Source organism: Gallinula chloropus (genome assembly GCF_964237585.1).
Source record: "Gallinula chloropus genome assembly, chromosome: 1".
Classification (NCBI taxonomy): Eukaryota; Metazoa; Chordata; class Aves; order Gruiformes; family Rallidae; genus Gallinula; species Gallinula chloropus.
Genome location: NC_140085.1, coordinates 141,666,691 through 141,685,149, shown reverse-complemented (window position 1 = coordinate 141,685,149; position 18,459 = coordinate 141,666,691). Strand labels below are relative to the sequence as shown.

The following is an 18,459-nucleotide window of genomic DNA, read 5'->3' as shown; positions in this document are numbered from 1 at the left end:
ATCTCTAAGTTTAATGTTTCTGTCATTGGTTTCAACATTGATAACTCCTATGCAAGCTGTTGCAAACACCGTCCCTGCCAATCTATCTCAAAGTTGTTAGAGAAGAATCATTGCTGCTATGAATTCCTTGTTGAAAATGTTGCAGAAAAGAAAATGTATCAATTGTTAAAGTCTTAGTAGGCTGCAGTAATGGTAAACTAGAATCAGTATGTCTTAGCCAAGTAAATATCAATACAGAGCTTTTGACATTTTGTGATTCAATAGCACATTTAAGCAAGTTTATGAAGCTCCCCAGGGCAATGCAGCCCTTTCTTCAACACTATGCAAGCTACCAGATGAGTGCCACTCAGCCACAACTCTATTATAGCTATTAGTTTACCTAGGTAAATTACAGTGTAAGCTGAAAATCATGCATGACCACTTCAACAAAAGCAAGATGAAAATCAAGCAAAATGAAAAAGGAGAAACTTCCGACCCAGTCCAGTCTCTTGAATTTGAGGTTTTACTCTTCTCTGCAGATTAAGGCAAATTTTTTGCTATAATTTGCATAACATTCTCTGTAGACATAATGGGAGGGGTCTACCGAAGCCCTTTATAATTAAAGTATTTAATTTTTCCTGTGAATTTCAACAAATTTTCAGTAAATTATGGAAATGAGTCAGAAAATATGACAACTGGTATCCAAAGGGGTGACAATACAAAAGGAGTTTTTTGTATCTACAGTAACTGAAAACTTTTCTCTTTTAATGCACAGGCAATAAAATAAAAAAGAAGCTCTGCCCAATATGGCTTACCAAACAAACAGAATTCAGTTTAAATTAAATCAAAACAATTCTTTCCCTACTTTTCCACTATTTCAGTCATCACTTGAAAATGCTTTGATGATTCAAGATACAACTGGCTAAGATAAGTTGCAAAAAGAGAGTTTCAGATCCTCAAAGTGTCCACAGCAGAATATGCAGACCAAGCCCACAGTCAGAAGTTAAACCAAAGTGGATACAGAAGAAAGAAATTGTTTACTAAGAGAAACTAGATTTAGCTACGTAAATGAGGTCTTACCAAACAAGATAACCTTTGCCTGTAAATATTGAGGGATTTTAGATTCAGAGATAGGATGATGGGGAAAATTTTGACTTAGTATGCTTGCTTGACAAAAGTGACATGGAGAGCTGGTTTATAGAACTTGTCCTACTGCAAAGAAAGTTCATAATGATCATGTTAGTCAGTTAAAAGAATAAAACTATTTTTTTTTTTTAAAGTTCGTAAGTTTGGAGTTTTTGCTAGCACTGCTTCAATTAATAATACCAAAGGTGATTTTAGTTAGAAGTGAAACCCCCAAGTAATCAATTATCAAGTGAAATTTCCATCTAGCTGTTGTGGATTTTGGTTTTAAGTATCTATGACTAAATCTTGGTATAGCTTGAAAAAACACCCTCTGTCATATAAAGACTAAAGTGACGTAGGGTAAGGTGAATCATGTAATGAATTAGACCTTTAAAGTAGATCAGATGAATCACGGCTGTTGATCACCTCCACTGATTATTGACCTCCCCCCAAGAGATTATTTTAAGAGCACCTGAAGGCAATTAACTTATACATTCATGTTTGAAGGATCACAGACATCGGTAGCACCAAAAGGATGAGAAAGGGATCAGGCAGCATAACCCCTTTGCAGAAGCACTAAAAGCCAAGATAGCTTCTTCAAGGTTTGTGATCTGAAACAGCCTTCTGCTGGGCTGGAGCAAATAGCAGTCCTAAATTATGGAAGAATTCAGCGAGTCCAAAAATCTCTCCCTGTCCCCTTGCATAAACAACTAATTCATCAAAGGAAGATGACAATATTCATAGATGGCAATACCATCAATTCACTTAGGAAAAAGTCACGTCCAACTTGGAGAGTAGTGACAATAATAAGGATATTAATATATAAATACGGCAAACATACAGTTGTGTTTCTACTCACATAATTTTACAGCTTCAAACAGTCTACAGATAATATAGAGACAGCATCTCTGCTCTGAAACAGGCAGTATCTCTACTGTTTGGTCTTCGGTTTGCACCCTTTTTTTGAAGATGGGAGCAGCAGAGTGTGCTACAACCCTCTAAAAGGAGGAGAGGACTTTTGCCTGCCTCTGAAACTACTGAGTCTGACCCTGGAAAAGAGGTGTTCAGAGGTGGAAGGGGGCAAGAGGGGACCTGCAAAGAGCAGAATAAGTGCATTGCAGGCAGAGTCTACTGAGTGGGGAGACAAAATCCAGGCCACAAAAGTGATGAGTCCCTCTGCATGGATACTAGAAGGAAATGCGTAAGATTCAGAGCAGCTCAGTAACTCACTGAATTGGCTGAAACCAAACCAAAGAAGAAGAACCTGTCCCACAGAAGCAGAAAGAAGTTACAAATTGATTTTTTTCTATTCTTTCTGACACTCACTTTGAACATACTCTATTAAAAATAAAATCTAGTTTATATTTCAACAAAATCTTGCTTTACTTGGCTTGAAAAATCTTTTGTTTCTTTTGGAGGACCTCATTATAGTTCAAAGCTCTAGATATGACTGCCTAAAAGCTAAAGACAAAATAGGAACCAGGTACAATCCTCAATGAGGCTTTACTTTCATCTTTTTCATTTTTTCTCAGATGCATTATCAGTATTTTATCAATAAAGTAGAATCCCATGAGGGAGAATTAAAGCATTGTAAAAGTCTTAAAGTTTTCCTTATCTGTTTGTTTAAAATCTCAGTACTAACCTTGCATTAACATTGATATTCCATAGAATTTGACTAAACAATTTGATGAACAGGTACAAGAAAACTGAATAGGAAAGTGATCTGCATTTTAAAAGGCAAGTAAGCATGCAAATTTTATTATTTAAATTAAAATGTCAGTTGCCTCAAATTATATTAATGATGCCAAGTTCATAATGGAAAAATTGTATCAAGGCTGGGGACTGATAAAGGATTCTATAATCTTTCTAATTCACTCTACCAAACGCAATTAAAAGTTATTAGATTTCTAACACTTCAGCCTCTGTATGAAACATTATTCTGGTAGAAAATTAAACACTGAACTACAATCTACTTCCATTTTTATGAGAAAAACATATTGAACAAATTTTCCCAAACCAGCAGAGTACAAGACATTCTGTATTTTAGGAAATTCATTTCATTGAACTGAGGACTAAAATCCATAGAGAATCAGAGAAGCACTACTTCAGTAATGATAAGTAAGTGACATCTATCGTCAAGATAGTGGAATACAGGAATCAACAATGAGATCTCAGCATAAGTATGCAAGTTCCCTTAATTGTTAATAGAAATTATGTGTATGTTTTAATAACATTTATTCATTAATCTGGCAGGTTTGCTTTGAAAGCATAACAGGGAGAAAGAATACAGAACACATACAGTCTCTATTTACACTCAAGGATGCAATTGAAGATCAGCTAGTGAATAATAGAAACCTGCACTGAATCACGGGAGCATAAAATCATAGAATACCACATTGGAAGGGACCTCAAGAACCATCTGGTCCAACCTTTCTTGGAAAAAATTCTGTCTAGGCAAAAGCACCATCTAGACACCATGGCCAAGCACCATTTCCAGCTGAATCATAAAACTGTCCAATGCTAGGAAATCCACCACTTCCCTGGAGTGATTATTTGGATGTCTGATTGTTCTCATTGTGAAAAATTTTCCTTTTACATCCAACTGAAATCTCCCCAGGAATAACTTGCACCCATTACCCCTTATCTTTTCCATGTGACTCCTTGTGAATCTCCATCTTCTGTGTAGCCACTCTTTAAATAATGGAACATGGAGATGAGGTCTCCCCTAAGCCTTCTTTTCTCAAGGTTGAACAAATCCAATTCTCTCAGCCTTTCCTCATGTTCCTAGTTCTTTGATCATCCCACTGGCCCTCCTCTGGATCCTCTCCAGCCTGTCCACAGTGGAGACCAACACTAAACACAGTATTCCAGATAGCAGTAGGATAATGACTTCTTTATCACTGCTGGTGATGTCCTCCTTGATGCAATAGAGAATCCTGTTGGCTTTCTTTGCAACTGCAGCACACTGTTCATCATATTGAGCTGCTTGCACACCAGGAATGCTAGGTCCCTTTCCACAGTGTTGTTCTCATGCCAGGTGGATCCCAGTCCGTGCTGAACTGCAGGATGTTTTCCCAGATGCAAGACCTTACACCTGTCCTTGTAGAACATCATAAGGGTCTTGTTAGCCCACTCTTCCAGTCTACCCAAGTCCTCCTTCAGGATGGCTCTTCCTTGCAAAGTGTCTACTTCCCCACTTAGTTTGGTATCATCTGCAAACTTCATGAGGGTGCACTTGATCCCATCGTTCAGATCACATTATGAAGATATTAAACAGTGTTGGACACAGTATCAATCCCGGGGAGATCCCACAGGTTGCCAGTTCAAAAAAGAGCTATTTAATGCCACCCTCTGAGTGTGGCCAGTCAACCAGTTCCCCACCCACCACATGGACCACTTGTTTCTACCATAATGCACTAGTTTCTCTGGGAGGAGGCTGTGGGGAACTGTATAGAAAACCTTGGAGAAATCCAGAAATCACCCCGCACCAACCCAGCAGGTTGCTTTGTCATAGAATGTGATAATATTTGTCAAGCACAATTTATCCTTGGTGAATCTCTGCTGGCTTTTCTCAATCATGTGCTTCATTTGAGTTGTGATAGCCCCCAGGAGGACTGATAGGTCTTCAATTTCCTGGATTCTCCTTTAAGCCCTTCTTGTAGATGGGGGTGACATTAGCCTTCTTCCAGTCTTTTGGGATGTCCCCTGATCTCCATAACTTCACAGATGATAAAGGCCAGACTCACAATGATGTCATCCAGTGGATATTGTCAGGGCCAATTGATTTATAAGGGTCAAGCTTCTGTAATAGTTCACACACCAACTTTCCACTGATGGTGGGTGTGTATTTGCATTGACCAGGATTTTTGCTCCCAAGGCCAGGGGCCCAACAGTGCTGGTAAGATCAGAGGTGAAGAAATTGTAGAGAACCTCTGCCTTTTCAACATTGTTGGTGACTGGTTCACCTTTCCTGTTTAACAAAGGACTAATATTATCCTTCTGCTTCTGCTTGTTGTTTATGTAGCTGAAGGAGCTTTTCTTGCAGTTTTTGACATCTCTGGCCAACTTCTATTTGAGCTGAGATTTTGCTTTTCTTATGTATCTTTGAAAGCCTTGGCAACAACTTTATAGTTCTCAACAGATATTCATCTGCTTTTCCACCCCTGGTACACATCCTTTCTGATTTTGACCAGACTCAGAAGGTCATAGTTAGGCCAAGGGTATCTCTTGCTCTGCCCTTGCCTTTAAAAGGGATGAACTGGTTTTGTGCCTCCAGGAAAGCATTCTTGAAAAACTCCCAGCACTTACTAGTTCACAGAATCTCCTGAGTTGGAAGGGAACCATAAGGATCATCAAGTCCAACTCCTGGCTCCACACAGGGCCAAGTCAGAATATGTGAGTGAGTGCATTGTCCAGATGTTTCTTGAACTCAGCCAAGCTCGGTGCTGTGACCACTTCCCTAAGGAGCAACAGGCTCACAGTGCAACAACCTCCTTAGTAAAGAATCTCTTCCTAACATCCAACCCAAACCTCCCCTGGCTCAGCTTCATACCATTCCCTCAGGTTCTATCGCTGGTCACCAAAGAGATGGAAGTTTCCCAGAGAATCCCTCCCAGGTGAGCACTGAGCAAGACGAAGTTTGGTCTTCTAATATCTAAAACCTTTATTTTAGCACTAACCTTCAGTGTGCTCAGCAGAATCCCAAACTTGACAAAACTGTGATCACTGCAGGCGAGACTATCACCAGCTGATATATTGCGAAGCAAGTTGTCTTGGTTTCTGAGTAGCAAGTTGAGAAGTGCCTCAAGTGCCCTGTTCCTGGTTGGCACATGTAACATTTATATGAGGAAGCAATGCACTATGCAGTCTGGGAACTTGATGGACGATGTGACTTTGTTCTTCCAACAAACTTCTGGGTAGTCAAAATCACCCATAGGTTCTGTTGAACTGAAGCTTGCTTAAGTACCTAAATATTGCTCCATCAGCCTTATTGTCTTGGTTTAGAGGTTGGTAACAATGCCTACTGTGACATCACCCTGGGAAACAACCCCTCTGAACTTGACACAGAGGCATTTAACAGGGCTTCCACAATCACCACAGTTGACTTCTATACATATATAAGGTTCTCATTAACACAGAGCACAACTCCTCCATCTTTTCTTCCCTACCTTTCTTTGCAAAACACTCTATAGCCATTCCTCATGATCCTTCACTCATATAAGTTGTCCCACCGTATTTCAGCTGTTCCTATAACACGTTTTTCTGACTGGATGCAGAGCTCCGGTTTCTCCTGTTTGTTCCCCAGGCTGTGTGCATTGATATACATACACTTGCAGTGGTTGGTCTCCTGTTTCACATCTTGAGAGGAATTTAAGGGAAATTTGTCACTGCTCTGGTTGGTTTATTCCCCAGTTGGTTGCAGTGCATGAGCACTGCCGTTTTGGACCCCATACCCAAGTCCTTCAGTTTAAAACCTGCCTTACCAAGATGGTCAGCCTGCTGCTGATTTCCTTGCCTCTTTTAGACAAATGTATCCCATTCCTCCCTAGCAGGCTACAGTCATTGAAGAATAAATATCCCACTGTCAAATGCTAAAACCCTTACAATGTCACCAGCCACAAAACCAGAAGCTGATTTGCATTATGCATCTATTTCTGGCTGCACCTTTTCCTCTAACTGGTAAAATGGAAAAAACATAGCTCTGCCCTCACTATGAACCTGGAAATTAATTGACCCATGCATATAACATCAAGAGGAAACACATGGCTGATCGATGTGCTGTGGAGATATGGCCAGCCTGCTCTGAGGGGACAAGATGTGAGCAGTGTGGACTCAAGCCATCCCAAACCTCTAAGACCTGAGGGCTGAGAATCTGTCCCTGAAACAAATGCATTTGTCAGTAAATCTGTGTCTATTAAAATGCATTGCTTTGATTACAGTAGCCTGTATCTCCCATTGGTGCCAACAACACATAACACTGGTGTGTCCCTAGGTCCCAGCAGAGGGAACAGACTTCTGCTACCTGTACTTTTCTAAGTCTGTCAATACATTAGAAGTGTCAGTAGCAGATATGGACAATCTTTTTTATGGCTTGAACAGCATTGTAGAGCTATAACTAGCTCTACATTGTGCTTAACAAAAATGGATTTCAATATAGCATCTGTGTATATGATGATTCAATCAATGGTTCATTGATTATGAGTTATTCTCCTTAAAGACCATTGTATCTTTCAGCCACCAGGATGGATGTATACAGTGGTGGAATTCAGATTGCATGAAAAATATCACAAAATCACAGAATGTTAGGGGTTGGAAAGAACCTCAAAAGATCATCTAGTCCAACCCCCCAACCAGAGCAGGACCGCAAAAACATGTCCAAGTGGATTTTGAATGTCTCCAGCGAAGGAGACTCCACAACCTCTCTGGGCAGCCTGTTCCAGTACTCCATCACTCTCACAGTGAAAAAGTGTTTTCTTATGTTCACATGGAAAGTCCTCTGCTCCAGCTTGCACCCACTGCCCCTTGTCCTATCATTGGACATCACTGAGAAAAGCAATCTGAAATTTCATAACTTTCAAGTGCCCAGCAGCCAAAAAATGGTTTTAACTTTTTCTAGGGCAATGCACAGGTAGGTTTTATGACTCTCCTTCAGTTAAATATGAGACTTAATTTGGTTCTATTTTTAGGATATGCAGAGCCTGGCTTCATACAGATATACAACTACCTATATAAAAACCTACGTGTATGGGTATGTACATAGAAAGTATGCATTCAGCTACTTTCACTTCATACATATACGGTGTTTTTCTGATTTTACTTTGTGAAATTATTTATTCTAGTGATATATTAACAGAGACTGGAAGTTACACAGAGTTGTGTATACTTAAGAAATAATGTCAGACTACTTTTTTGTTCTTCCATGGAGTGATTATTTTCTGTTCTCCATAATGCATCTTGGTCATTCACTCAAACCTACTGTACAAGGATGCCAAGGTCAAATTTGCTCATTCTGTAATGTTTGGCCAGGTCGTTAGTATTGGAAAGCCAGAAAAATGAAGTCATAAGCACTCTCCATTATTCCTCCTGGGGTGACTGAGACGTGACTGCAATTTGAAAACTTGCTCTGAGAAACTGCTTTTCTGATTAACCTGGTGGAATTGCAAGACCAGAAGCTTTCTGAAAAGATCCAGACTCAGAGAAATAAGGTGGTTTGTTTTACTTAGAACAACTCTGTAACACTTACCAAGATCTAGGTAGATTCCTGGAACAAATGAGTTGAGAAAAAACGTAAGAATAACACATCCCAGCACAGTCAGGCACTTGATGAGAAGAATTTTGTCTGTTATTCTGTGCTGTAGACAGGGAGAAAAAAAAATAATAACTATATTACAGAAGGAGCTATCTATTATGCATAGAGTTCACAGAAGCATATGTGAAGCAAAAATTTGTGTTACTATATTGTATATTCCTCTTCAGCATAAAAGACATAAATATTTAAATTGAAGCATTTCATGCATACCTATAAAAAACATGAATATGTGGGCCAATATGATCTAAGAGATACAAGTAGCTAACTCCTGCTGAACACATGTGTTTGATTACACCCACCCAAACTTCATTTCATAAGAATGAGGTTTGAACTGCAATTCCTACTACGGAGGGCACTCCAAGCACTCTGCAATTTCATGACCCTGAACAAAATTACCCTTTTTTGCAGGTATGTTTTGAAAACCTATAACCTAGCCTAAAGGTCAGATCTTTTATGCCTCTTGTACAACACTCATGGGCATGCCAAGCCCCTAAGTCCTACGCAGTTCTTACACCTCCCCTGCATCCCTATGCTGAGGTGCTCATGCTCTCACTCTGCATCCCAGGGCTTTACATCATGGCTCTGCTTCTCTGCTCAGATCTCACTTTTGCCACCAACTCAGGGAATCCTCTTCTCACAGCCTGTCCCCCTCTCTCGTTTCACATAAAGTTCCACTAAAACACAAGGAAGTCTCTTTTCTTTAAAAAGTTTGTCTTTTATACAGAAATCCTCTTGGTTTTGTTCATTTCAGTGTGACATGTAGCTCAGTGATGTCCCAGTCAAGGACCTGAGCTCCCAAACACAGACCTTGATTCATTAGTCATGCCAGTGAGGTGGACAGGATGTGATATTTAGAGAGTTAAATTTTGGTGAAATTAATCCCACTACAGAGTTTATATCTTGTCAGACCCAGTTTAGAATAAAGACTTAGGCAGTGTTGAAGTGTGCCCAGCAAAGAAAACAGGATTTATCCAAGTGGTTTATCCCTACTTGAATACTAAAGCAGGCATACTGCAGGCAGTGTAGTAAATTAGAGTTGGTATTCAGTACATGAGCAGAAATGTACTCTATCACCATGCATCACAGTTATAAATAAACTGTTGACACCTTCTTTAACCATTTCTGGCCATGGACTAAAAAGAATGAAGAAAACATTGATGAATCATTTATTGGTCCCTTAAATTGTATTTTTTCTATGATACAAAAGTATAAAACCTGACAAAAACTCACAATGTAGTTCAGTAACCTCATCCCACAAAGAAGCCAGCCAGCTTGCCTGACAGCTTTTCTGCTATCATGAGAATTATTAGATTTGCATTGTATTCAAAGCACTCCCTCTATATTAAAGTACAGGTCTGCTTACATGGACACTGAGAAAAAACGGTGTCTACTTACTTTTTTCTGGAGTTCCTGAATATTTGTTTCCCAGTTTTTATCTTCTTGTGAAATTTGCCTGAAAGAAAATGACACCTGCTTTTTTCCGGAGTTAAATTAGAGCTCTGACTAAATCCCTCTCACTGCAAACAGATCACACTTTCCCCTGTACAAAGTAACTTATACCACGAAGGAGTTGTGGCCTTCTCACAAATGGCAGCAGAATTCCCATGGGTGTTTACTTAGGACACCACTTTTGTAACATGCTCCACTAATACACAAACCCTTCAGCTCAAGATGAGTACCACCAGCTTGGAAGGAGCTAGCCTCCAGAGCATGGACCCCAGCATAGGATCTGGCTACGTGCAATATGTAGTCCATTTAATAGTTCCAAGAGTCGGTGTATTCCCCTCTGTGATAAAAATAAAGGGTTGTGTGCTAACATCAACAAGCCAGAACAGATATATTTTACATTTGCATTTTATAATGAAGTTTTTAAGACCCAAATAACTTCATCATGTTATCAGCATAGTCAGCCCTCCAGCAAAGAGCCTTGGGGGTTGCAGTTCAGGAGAGCTGTTGTTAACGCTAATGAATTTTTACACTGCTGTAAATGTACTGTGCTGGAGGAATCCTGATTTTCAAGATTAAATATACATTATTTATTTATACTGCAGAACTGTCTTCTTTAGAGTGTGGTAAAGTCTAATGATCTGCTATAATCTTTTAAAGAAAAGATGATTTTAACAGCCTTTTTTGTCTAAGTAGTAATACAGTCAACTCCAAAGTGCACAGCACTGAAAAAAAAAATCATATAAACAAAAATAATCTTGTTACTAGAAGTGTTTAAGAAATTATATATATACATGTTCATACTGCCTATTAAACATGTTTATTAAAAAAAAAAGATTATTTGAGTTTTGCTTTCGTTTAGTCAATTCACTTTCGGAGTATTTATTACTGCTGTTCTAGTCATCAAATTGCATAAAGTAACATTTGAGTTTTTTACCAGAACAAAAATTAAATGTTAGGATTTTTGTTAGTACTAGTTTACAAAATCTTCTCCTTTTCCATACATAAACAGTTAATCATGCCTACAGTGAGGTGTACACTAAAGATTTTGATTATGAAATAATTTTCAAATGCAGCAATTCACTTGTGATATAATTTTCAAACTCACTGAAGAACACTTCAAATTTTTCAGAAAAATAAATTACAGAATTTTACTATGCTGAAGTCACTATTGCAAGAAAAATCTAATAATGTGCTTACGATCTTTTTAAACCAAAAACTACCTGAAATTTCTAATCCTGGAAACTTGTGTCATATTGACATTTATTTTCTAGGCCTTACACACATTGGTTTTGTCCTAAAATACTGAGACAGAGGTTGAGTCTTCATATCTGCCCCAACACATATTTGGTCAAGTGAGAGCCAAGAATATAGGTCTCCTCACAGAGGAGATCTGCCCAAAACTAGTAAAGGTGAGCCCTTGTCTCTTTGACCAAACAGAAATATTATCCCTGAGATTCACATAGGCACACCATCGTTACTGCCTTTTGCCTGAGATAAGCAGGAACTACCTGCCAGTCCAACAAACTTCCTGTGCTTGCTGCTTGTCCCCAGTGAGGGTCAGAACAAGGAAGGTGGGACATGCTGGTCCCTGCTTACCTGTGAAATGTCCTCAGCTTCTTCCTCAGGAGCATCTCCAGAGTCAACACCTTCTGCATCAAGAGGCATTTCACGGCAGTCTCCTCTCTGCTGGCCGGGTTAATGCGCTGTGCAGTCAGTCTCCAAACATAGATCTCATGTTTCAGTTCTAAAAAGCAGCAAAATCCCTTATCTTAAAGCAGGTATAATGCATATAAAACCAGAGACACACAAAATATGTGTGATGTGCCCTGAACTCAAAGTCGTTAAAATTATTGGAATGGTTTCCCAACAATTTTCCACTTAGGAAGGAGTTTTTACCATCAAGCTGAAGGGAATGAAAAATATATAGAAATATTTTTAAATAAATTAATCTCAAAGTCCTTTTCTGAACAAAAAGAAGTACTGCCTTCAAATGCTTGGGAATGCCTTCCATAAGCTGCAGTGCTAAAATTGTATCACACTCGTTTTTTTATCAGAAAATAAACTACAAACATATGTGACTATACTGCTAACAAGATATTAGTCTCTGTAGTTAGGAATGAGATGAAATACTCCATCATATTCCGAATGAACAGCCTGTTTCCATTCACTCTGTGTTCATAATGGCCATGTAAGGTAAAACTGAAATTCAGCACTCTCCGATGGAACACTGTTTAATAACACTTTAAAGGTTTCCTAAAAGGACTTAATTCTTAGCTACTGAAGATATCCATAAATATACAGCTACCATCACCTGCGTACAGACCTGAATGACAACTGATCCCATCTAAATTCAGACAGACTGATAAACACTTGAAATCAGTCACCAAAATCTTGTTAGGATTCTTGACACTTTTTGATTTATTTATTTCCAGTATTGTCAAGGTCTTGAAGAATGACAAAACAGCGCATGTTCCTGTCCAGGAACGACCTTGCAGGCCAAAAAAAAAATTTTTTTTAAATTGGATTTTCCAGGAAATCAGTATAGAAATAAAAGCAGAATATTCATTCAGAGACTGTCTGCACAAATGCTTCCTGATGAAGGAATAGGATGTTTCCTCACCCTTCGTATCTATTCCCTTCAAATATCATGTTGCTGAAGACAACATGTCAAAAATTCATAGCTTTGTATCTTAAGATCCCTGTTCAATCAGCAAGCTGCTCTTATCCTAAGAAATGGATGTGGAAGTCTTTGTACCACGTAGGCAAGTTATATGCATTATTTATTAAAATAAAAAAAAAGTAATAAGAAATATTTAAACACATTCTGATGTAGGCAGTGATATTAACATTTGCTGCTGCAAATTCCCCATGGTTCATGGTATCTACTAACAAAAAGAGCCCTGAATGTGTTTAATTCCCCCGGTTCCTTTGTGAACAAGTATTTATAATGATAATACAGAGTGAAACATGTAAAGATTGACCCTGAAAGGGAATTAGACTTGGCAGAATTCAAATATTTAAAAGCAAAAGTAAGCAGGTCCTGAGCCTGCATAGTTGACACAAAGAAGGTATCTGAACAGCAACTGACTCACATTTTGTGTGGTTCATATCTATAGATGACCACACGTCCGTCAAAATGGTAATCTTTGCCTGAGCTTTATAATGCAAGACCAGAAATGTAAATTCACACTCTATAAAGCCCAATGACTTTCCCAGGTTATTAAACAACTAGTGCTTAGCTAAAGCTTTTCTTCCAAGAAGAGATTCATACCTAAATCACAGATATCAATGACATGCAGAATCTACCACTTTCCTTTATATATTTGGTGATTCTTACCAGAGGCATAATCTCACACTAAATTATATTAAAACATGGATAGGTCCTGCTTATCAAAGGATCCATGTGACTTTGTGTGGAGACCCTGTCCTGGCCATTATTTACTTTTCCATCAACATTTGTGACACACACACAAATACATCAGCAGTGATTTTCCATTCCCTTCCAGAATATAAACAAGGTGACAGAGCCTTAGGCCATAGCTGATATACTACTCCCCACAGGCTAAAAAAAAAAAAAAAAGAAGAAGAAGAAAAGAAAAGAACATAAAGGAAAAAATTCAACACAAAAACGTTTTTTGTGGGCTGGAGTAGACAGGACCTGTGCAAAAGCCCCATATTGTGAACATCAGAAATGGTGATTTTTTTTCTTTAATAAGATGACAAGACTAAATTTTAAGTCTCTGAATTGGTATAGCAATTTCCTAAAAAAAATTATTTAACACATATTTGGGGTCTGCTTCAGCCCCACAGTTTCTGGTCAATGGAACAACAAGCTATTTCAATTGGCAACTTTCTCATAACATCCACCTTGAAACTGATCTGAAATAGTGAGCTGGGAATTTGTTCCTTCGTATGTAGAGGAGCAAGACTAGATGGCAAAAAGTTAGAATATGGCTTTCTAGGACACTCTTCTGTACAACTTCTATGCTGGTTTTGTCTGGAGTAGAGTTAATTTTCTTCATAGTAGTTAGCATGGGCCAGTGTTTTGGATTTGTGCTAGAAACAGAGTTGATAGCACATGGATGGTTTTGTTACAGCTGAGCAGTGCTTACACAGAGCCAAGGCTTTCTCTGTTTCTCACCCCACCTTTCCAGCAAGTAGGCTTGGGTGCACAAGGATTTGGGAGGGGATACAGCCCGGACAGCTGATCCCAACTGACCAAAGTGATGTATGACATCATGCTCAGCATACAAATTTGGAGGAAGAAGAAGGAAGGGGAGGGAACATTAGGGCAATGGTGTTTGTCTTCCCAAGTAACTGTTATGCATGATGGAGACCTGGTCTCTTGGGGGTGGCTGAAGCCCTGCCTGCCTATGGAATGTGGAGAATGAATTCCTTGTTTTGCTTTGCTTGCACACGTGGCTTTTACTTTTCCCAATAAAATGCCTTTATCTCAGCCCACGAGTTTCCCCACTTTCACCCTTCCAATTCTCTTTCCCATCCCGCCAGGGGGAAGTGAGCAAGCAGCTGCATGGGTCTTAGTTGCCAACTGGGGTTAAACTATGACAACTTCCCAGGCATTTTTTTTTTCCTTTAATAAGTTTCCTGAGCACTTTAGGATGAAAAACTAAATTCTCTGATCCTACCTGGTGACCTAGCCTGAAGGAAATACAAACTTCTGTATTTAATTTAGGCAGGTGAAGGGGGAGAACCCCCTCAGTAGGTAAATGGTCCTTTCTGGATTGCTTTCCCATGCAGTTTTCAAGTCAATTAGTCTGTGGCTTTGAAAGTGTCCCATTGACAGTCCAAGAGAAAGTGAAATTTTTTTCCTTTTCTCTGGAAATGCTTCTGAAGCATGATTATCCAGTTTGCTATTCTGCTTTCTGATAGCTTGTCATTGCTACACCACCTTTTCTGATCCCGTCTGTTCACCCTGCCATAGCATTTTCCCCCATCCTTTCCAGGTGAAATTCTACCAACGATTTTGTTGATGGAAGAAAGTTGAATCTTTCATCAAAGCAGATACCCAGCAGGTATTTTCATACAAAGAATCTTCATCATCCCTCCTTCAGAACAGGACAGCTAGCATCACCACGTCTGTGCCACAAACAAACCCGCAGAGCAGAGAGCACCGCAGCCCACATTGCACATTCCTGTTCCGTGTCTAAAGAGCCGTGGGGCTGATCTCCAGGTACAGCAAGGTCAGCCCGGTGCTTTCTGGTCTATGTTCAAAAATATACATGTGTTTTCATATGGCTTTTATCTTGTCTTTATGTACAGCAAGTGCATGCTTGCTTGTTCAGACATTAGTTTTCTAAACACTCCAAGGATGAGGATGTCCAACCTGCTGAGGCATTTACTTCAGAGCAAAACGTCCTTTGAAAATCGGAACAGTTGATACATCTTTTATACTGCAACTCCTGCTGCAGTAGTAATTTGTGAAGAGGTTTTCTAGGTCACCACACAGAATGTTTCTCCTATTTCTCTTTCATGAACACTGTTACTGTAACAGCCCATTATGGCATCAGGTGATACATATGTATTAGCAGTAGCTGTTGTTTTGAAGGAAATATAATGCAGGACCCTTGAGGTCAGTGAGAACACTGAACCCAGCCAAAAACCTTTGGGCCTTTCCATACTTCTCCCATTGCAGATCTGCAAACCCATTTAGGCAAAAACCCCCGGAGTTTGAAAACATCTGCTATTTTATGACATATTGTGTTACACATCATAGACAAGGACTTAATCCAAAGGTAGTATATTTGGATGAAAACCTGAACATGAGCCAACAGTGTGCACTGCACAGCCCAGAGGGCCAAATGCATCCTGAGCTGCATCAAAGGAAGCTTGACCAGCATATCGAGAGAGGTGATTCTGCCCCTCTACTCTTCTTTCAAGAGACCCCACCTGGAGTACAGCGTCCAGCTCTGCAGCCCTCAGCACAAGAAGGACATGGACCTTTTGGAACCCGTCCAGAGGAGGGCCATGAGGATGATCAGAGGGCTGGAGCACCTCTCCTACAAAGGCAGGTTGAGAGAGTTGGGCTTGTTCAGCCTGGAGAAGAGAAGGCTCCAGGGAGACCATACAGCAGTCTGCCAGTACATGAAGGGGCCTACAGGAAAGCTGGGGAAGAACTGTTTGTAATGGCATGTAGCAACAGGATGAGGGGCAATGGTTTTAAACTCAAACAGGGTGGGTTTATATTAGACATCAGGAAGAAATTCTTTACTGTGAGGGTGGTGAAACACTGGCACAGGTTGCCCAGAGAGGTGGTTGAGGCCCCATCCCTGGAAACATTCAAGATCAGGCTTGATGAAGTACTGAGTAATGTGATCTAGTTAAACATGTTTAAGTAGTTGGACTAGATGATCTTCAAAGGCCCCTCCCAACCTAGTGCATTTTAAGATTCAAGATTCCATAAGGGCAGCATTTGTCTGCCACTCAACGGGTAGGTCTTGCACCACATTTCCCTGTGTCCATAAGTTCCTGTTCATCCTCAAATGCAATCTAATGGTCATATTACACCAAGGTGAGCTCATTCCACTCACTCATTCAAAAAAAACCAACAAATAAAAATCTGCATATTTTTTGCAGAGTTAGCTTTGGGGTTGATCAGCCTATTAATCAGTTTATCCTACCATTGCTAAGTCTTTTTCTAATAACTGAAATGGTATATACATGTGGTATATACCTTTTGTGATGTTTGTCATTAAAACAGCTAAATTAACATTTAACTGCAAGTTTAGTAGCAGTAGTTTAACTGGAATAAGCAAGGCAAAGTCTAGTATGTAGTGACCTGGAGTAAAAGAAAGCAGGAAAGCTTCTGCTCATCTGGGGAATTCAGGCCATTATGATACTAAAATCCTTGTGAAGATGGTACCTTCATAAACCCAACAAGGCACCACAGCAGTATACCTAGCATTATTATTTCACAAAAATTGTCTTTTGGGGTTTTTTTTCTGTTTTTTTTTTCCTTTTTTTTCTCTTTTTTCCAGATAGTCCATTTCCAACAAGAAAAGAATCATTTTTGGCTTAATTCTAGGATAAAGGATCAATAAAGATGTAAACCCTATGCTACTAATCTGATCTGGTTTTGTCATTTATCATATTTTGCCATGGAGATCACAGATATGACATCCTGGACCCTTTTAATTTAATGGAGTTTCAGCTACCGACCTGAACTGTGACATTTCAGAAAACATTTTCTGCATTTTAGTAAACACTGTTTAATTTTAAAATGTATATTCTTTCTGCAATCTGAAAAATTAATAGCCAGATTGATTTTCACTTACAGTAATCACAGATTCCCTCCCACACAACTGCCAATAACAAAGACGACATCCACAAAAAATAAGTGCAATTAATTCCCAGTCTCAGAATCAGAAGAAGCCAGTCTTGTTAATTGAAGATACTCAGAAGACCATGAACAACCTTGATGTGATGATAAGAATTATCATAAAATGTCAAATTTTAATTTACAAATGTGCTAAATTCATTAACTGTCTTTTTGCAAGTAAAGTTTTTATTGCTGGGCTGTCACTAATGATATGCAAAACATATTCCTGTGAATACAGGGGAGCTTTTTTGCAACATACTACTGCAGCTTAACTTTTTTAAGCTAATTTCTCAGAACAAGAATAATTCTGTTTCAATGTTAACTGGAAAGCAAATTAAGTATCATGAATTATAGCCCAATCTAGTAATAGTAATATCTATAACTTTCAGTATTTTTTTAAAATCCCTGATATTATGTAATTAGTTCTCTCAGCATTATTAGATAGTAATCAAGAGTCATCTCCATTTTAAAAGCACAAAAATTAAGTCAGAAAGGTGATTTTCAAGTGTAGAATGAATTCACCCTGAGCGATATTCCAGCTCAACAACTCACGCCTCCCTTCTAGTCTCTGTCCCTCAACAGGACACAATCACAGGGCTCTAATTTTGAGAGGGAAAAAATGCCAGAAACATTCTTGTCTTTATTCCTTTGAGCAGCTCAGTAGTGGATAAAAGTCAGCAGAGGCATAAAAGTTGCAGGGTCTTCAGAATTGCAGCAAGACACACTTTGCTTATTGAGCTAAATACTTGCAAAGGAATGCAAGAAATCTGCACGATGCCTCATAAAGCAATAAAGAACATTTATATAAGCTTGTCTACAGCTTTTTCCGACAGCTGGGGCCCCATTTGGTCACCGAGGCACCTAATGCCAGTTTGGATGCCCAGCATGGGATTGCATCCATGGCACAGGACAGGACATCCTCATCCCTGCAGCAAAGCAGCTGGAGCCCGGGCAGAAAACTGCAAACCTCAGATGGTGCCACACACCTAAGTCACCTCCCAAGCGGCTTCTTCTGGGCAAGCTGAGGCCAGAGTTATATTATTCAGAAAAGTGCAAAACAGCAAGTATCCTTCTCCTCCAAAATTCAACTGGAAATATTCCTCTCTGTACTTTTGGTTTTCCCCTGTAATTTTAGCTACTGAAAGAAGCACAAGGAACTTCACCACAAAGACCCAAGGCCAGCCCTATATTTTATAAAGGAATAGTCAATTTTACACCTCATTGTGAAGAAATTCTTCACTATGAGGTTGGTGAGAAATTG

At 39.3% G+C, this 18,459-nt stretch overlaps 1 protein-coding gene across 1 annotated transcript in view; it reads right to left on the bottom strand.

The window, feature by feature from the left end:
• Positions 1-18,459, bottom strand: part of OCA2 (OCA2 melanosomal transmembrane protein) — a gene marked incomplete at both ends in the record, with an annotated part of 183,971 nt that overhangs the window by 86,223 nt on the left and 79,289 nt on the right. Inside the window, 3 exons of the mRNA XM_084279046.1 lie at positions 8,348-8,456; positions 9,809-9,866; positions 11,459-11,606. Of these exons, the coding sequence (XP_084135172.1) occupies positions 8,348-8,456; positions 9,809-9,866; positions 11,459-11,606 (315 nt within the window). The remainder of the gene's footprint in view (positions 1-8,347; positions 8,457-9,808; positions 9,867-11,458; positions 11,607-18,459) is intronic.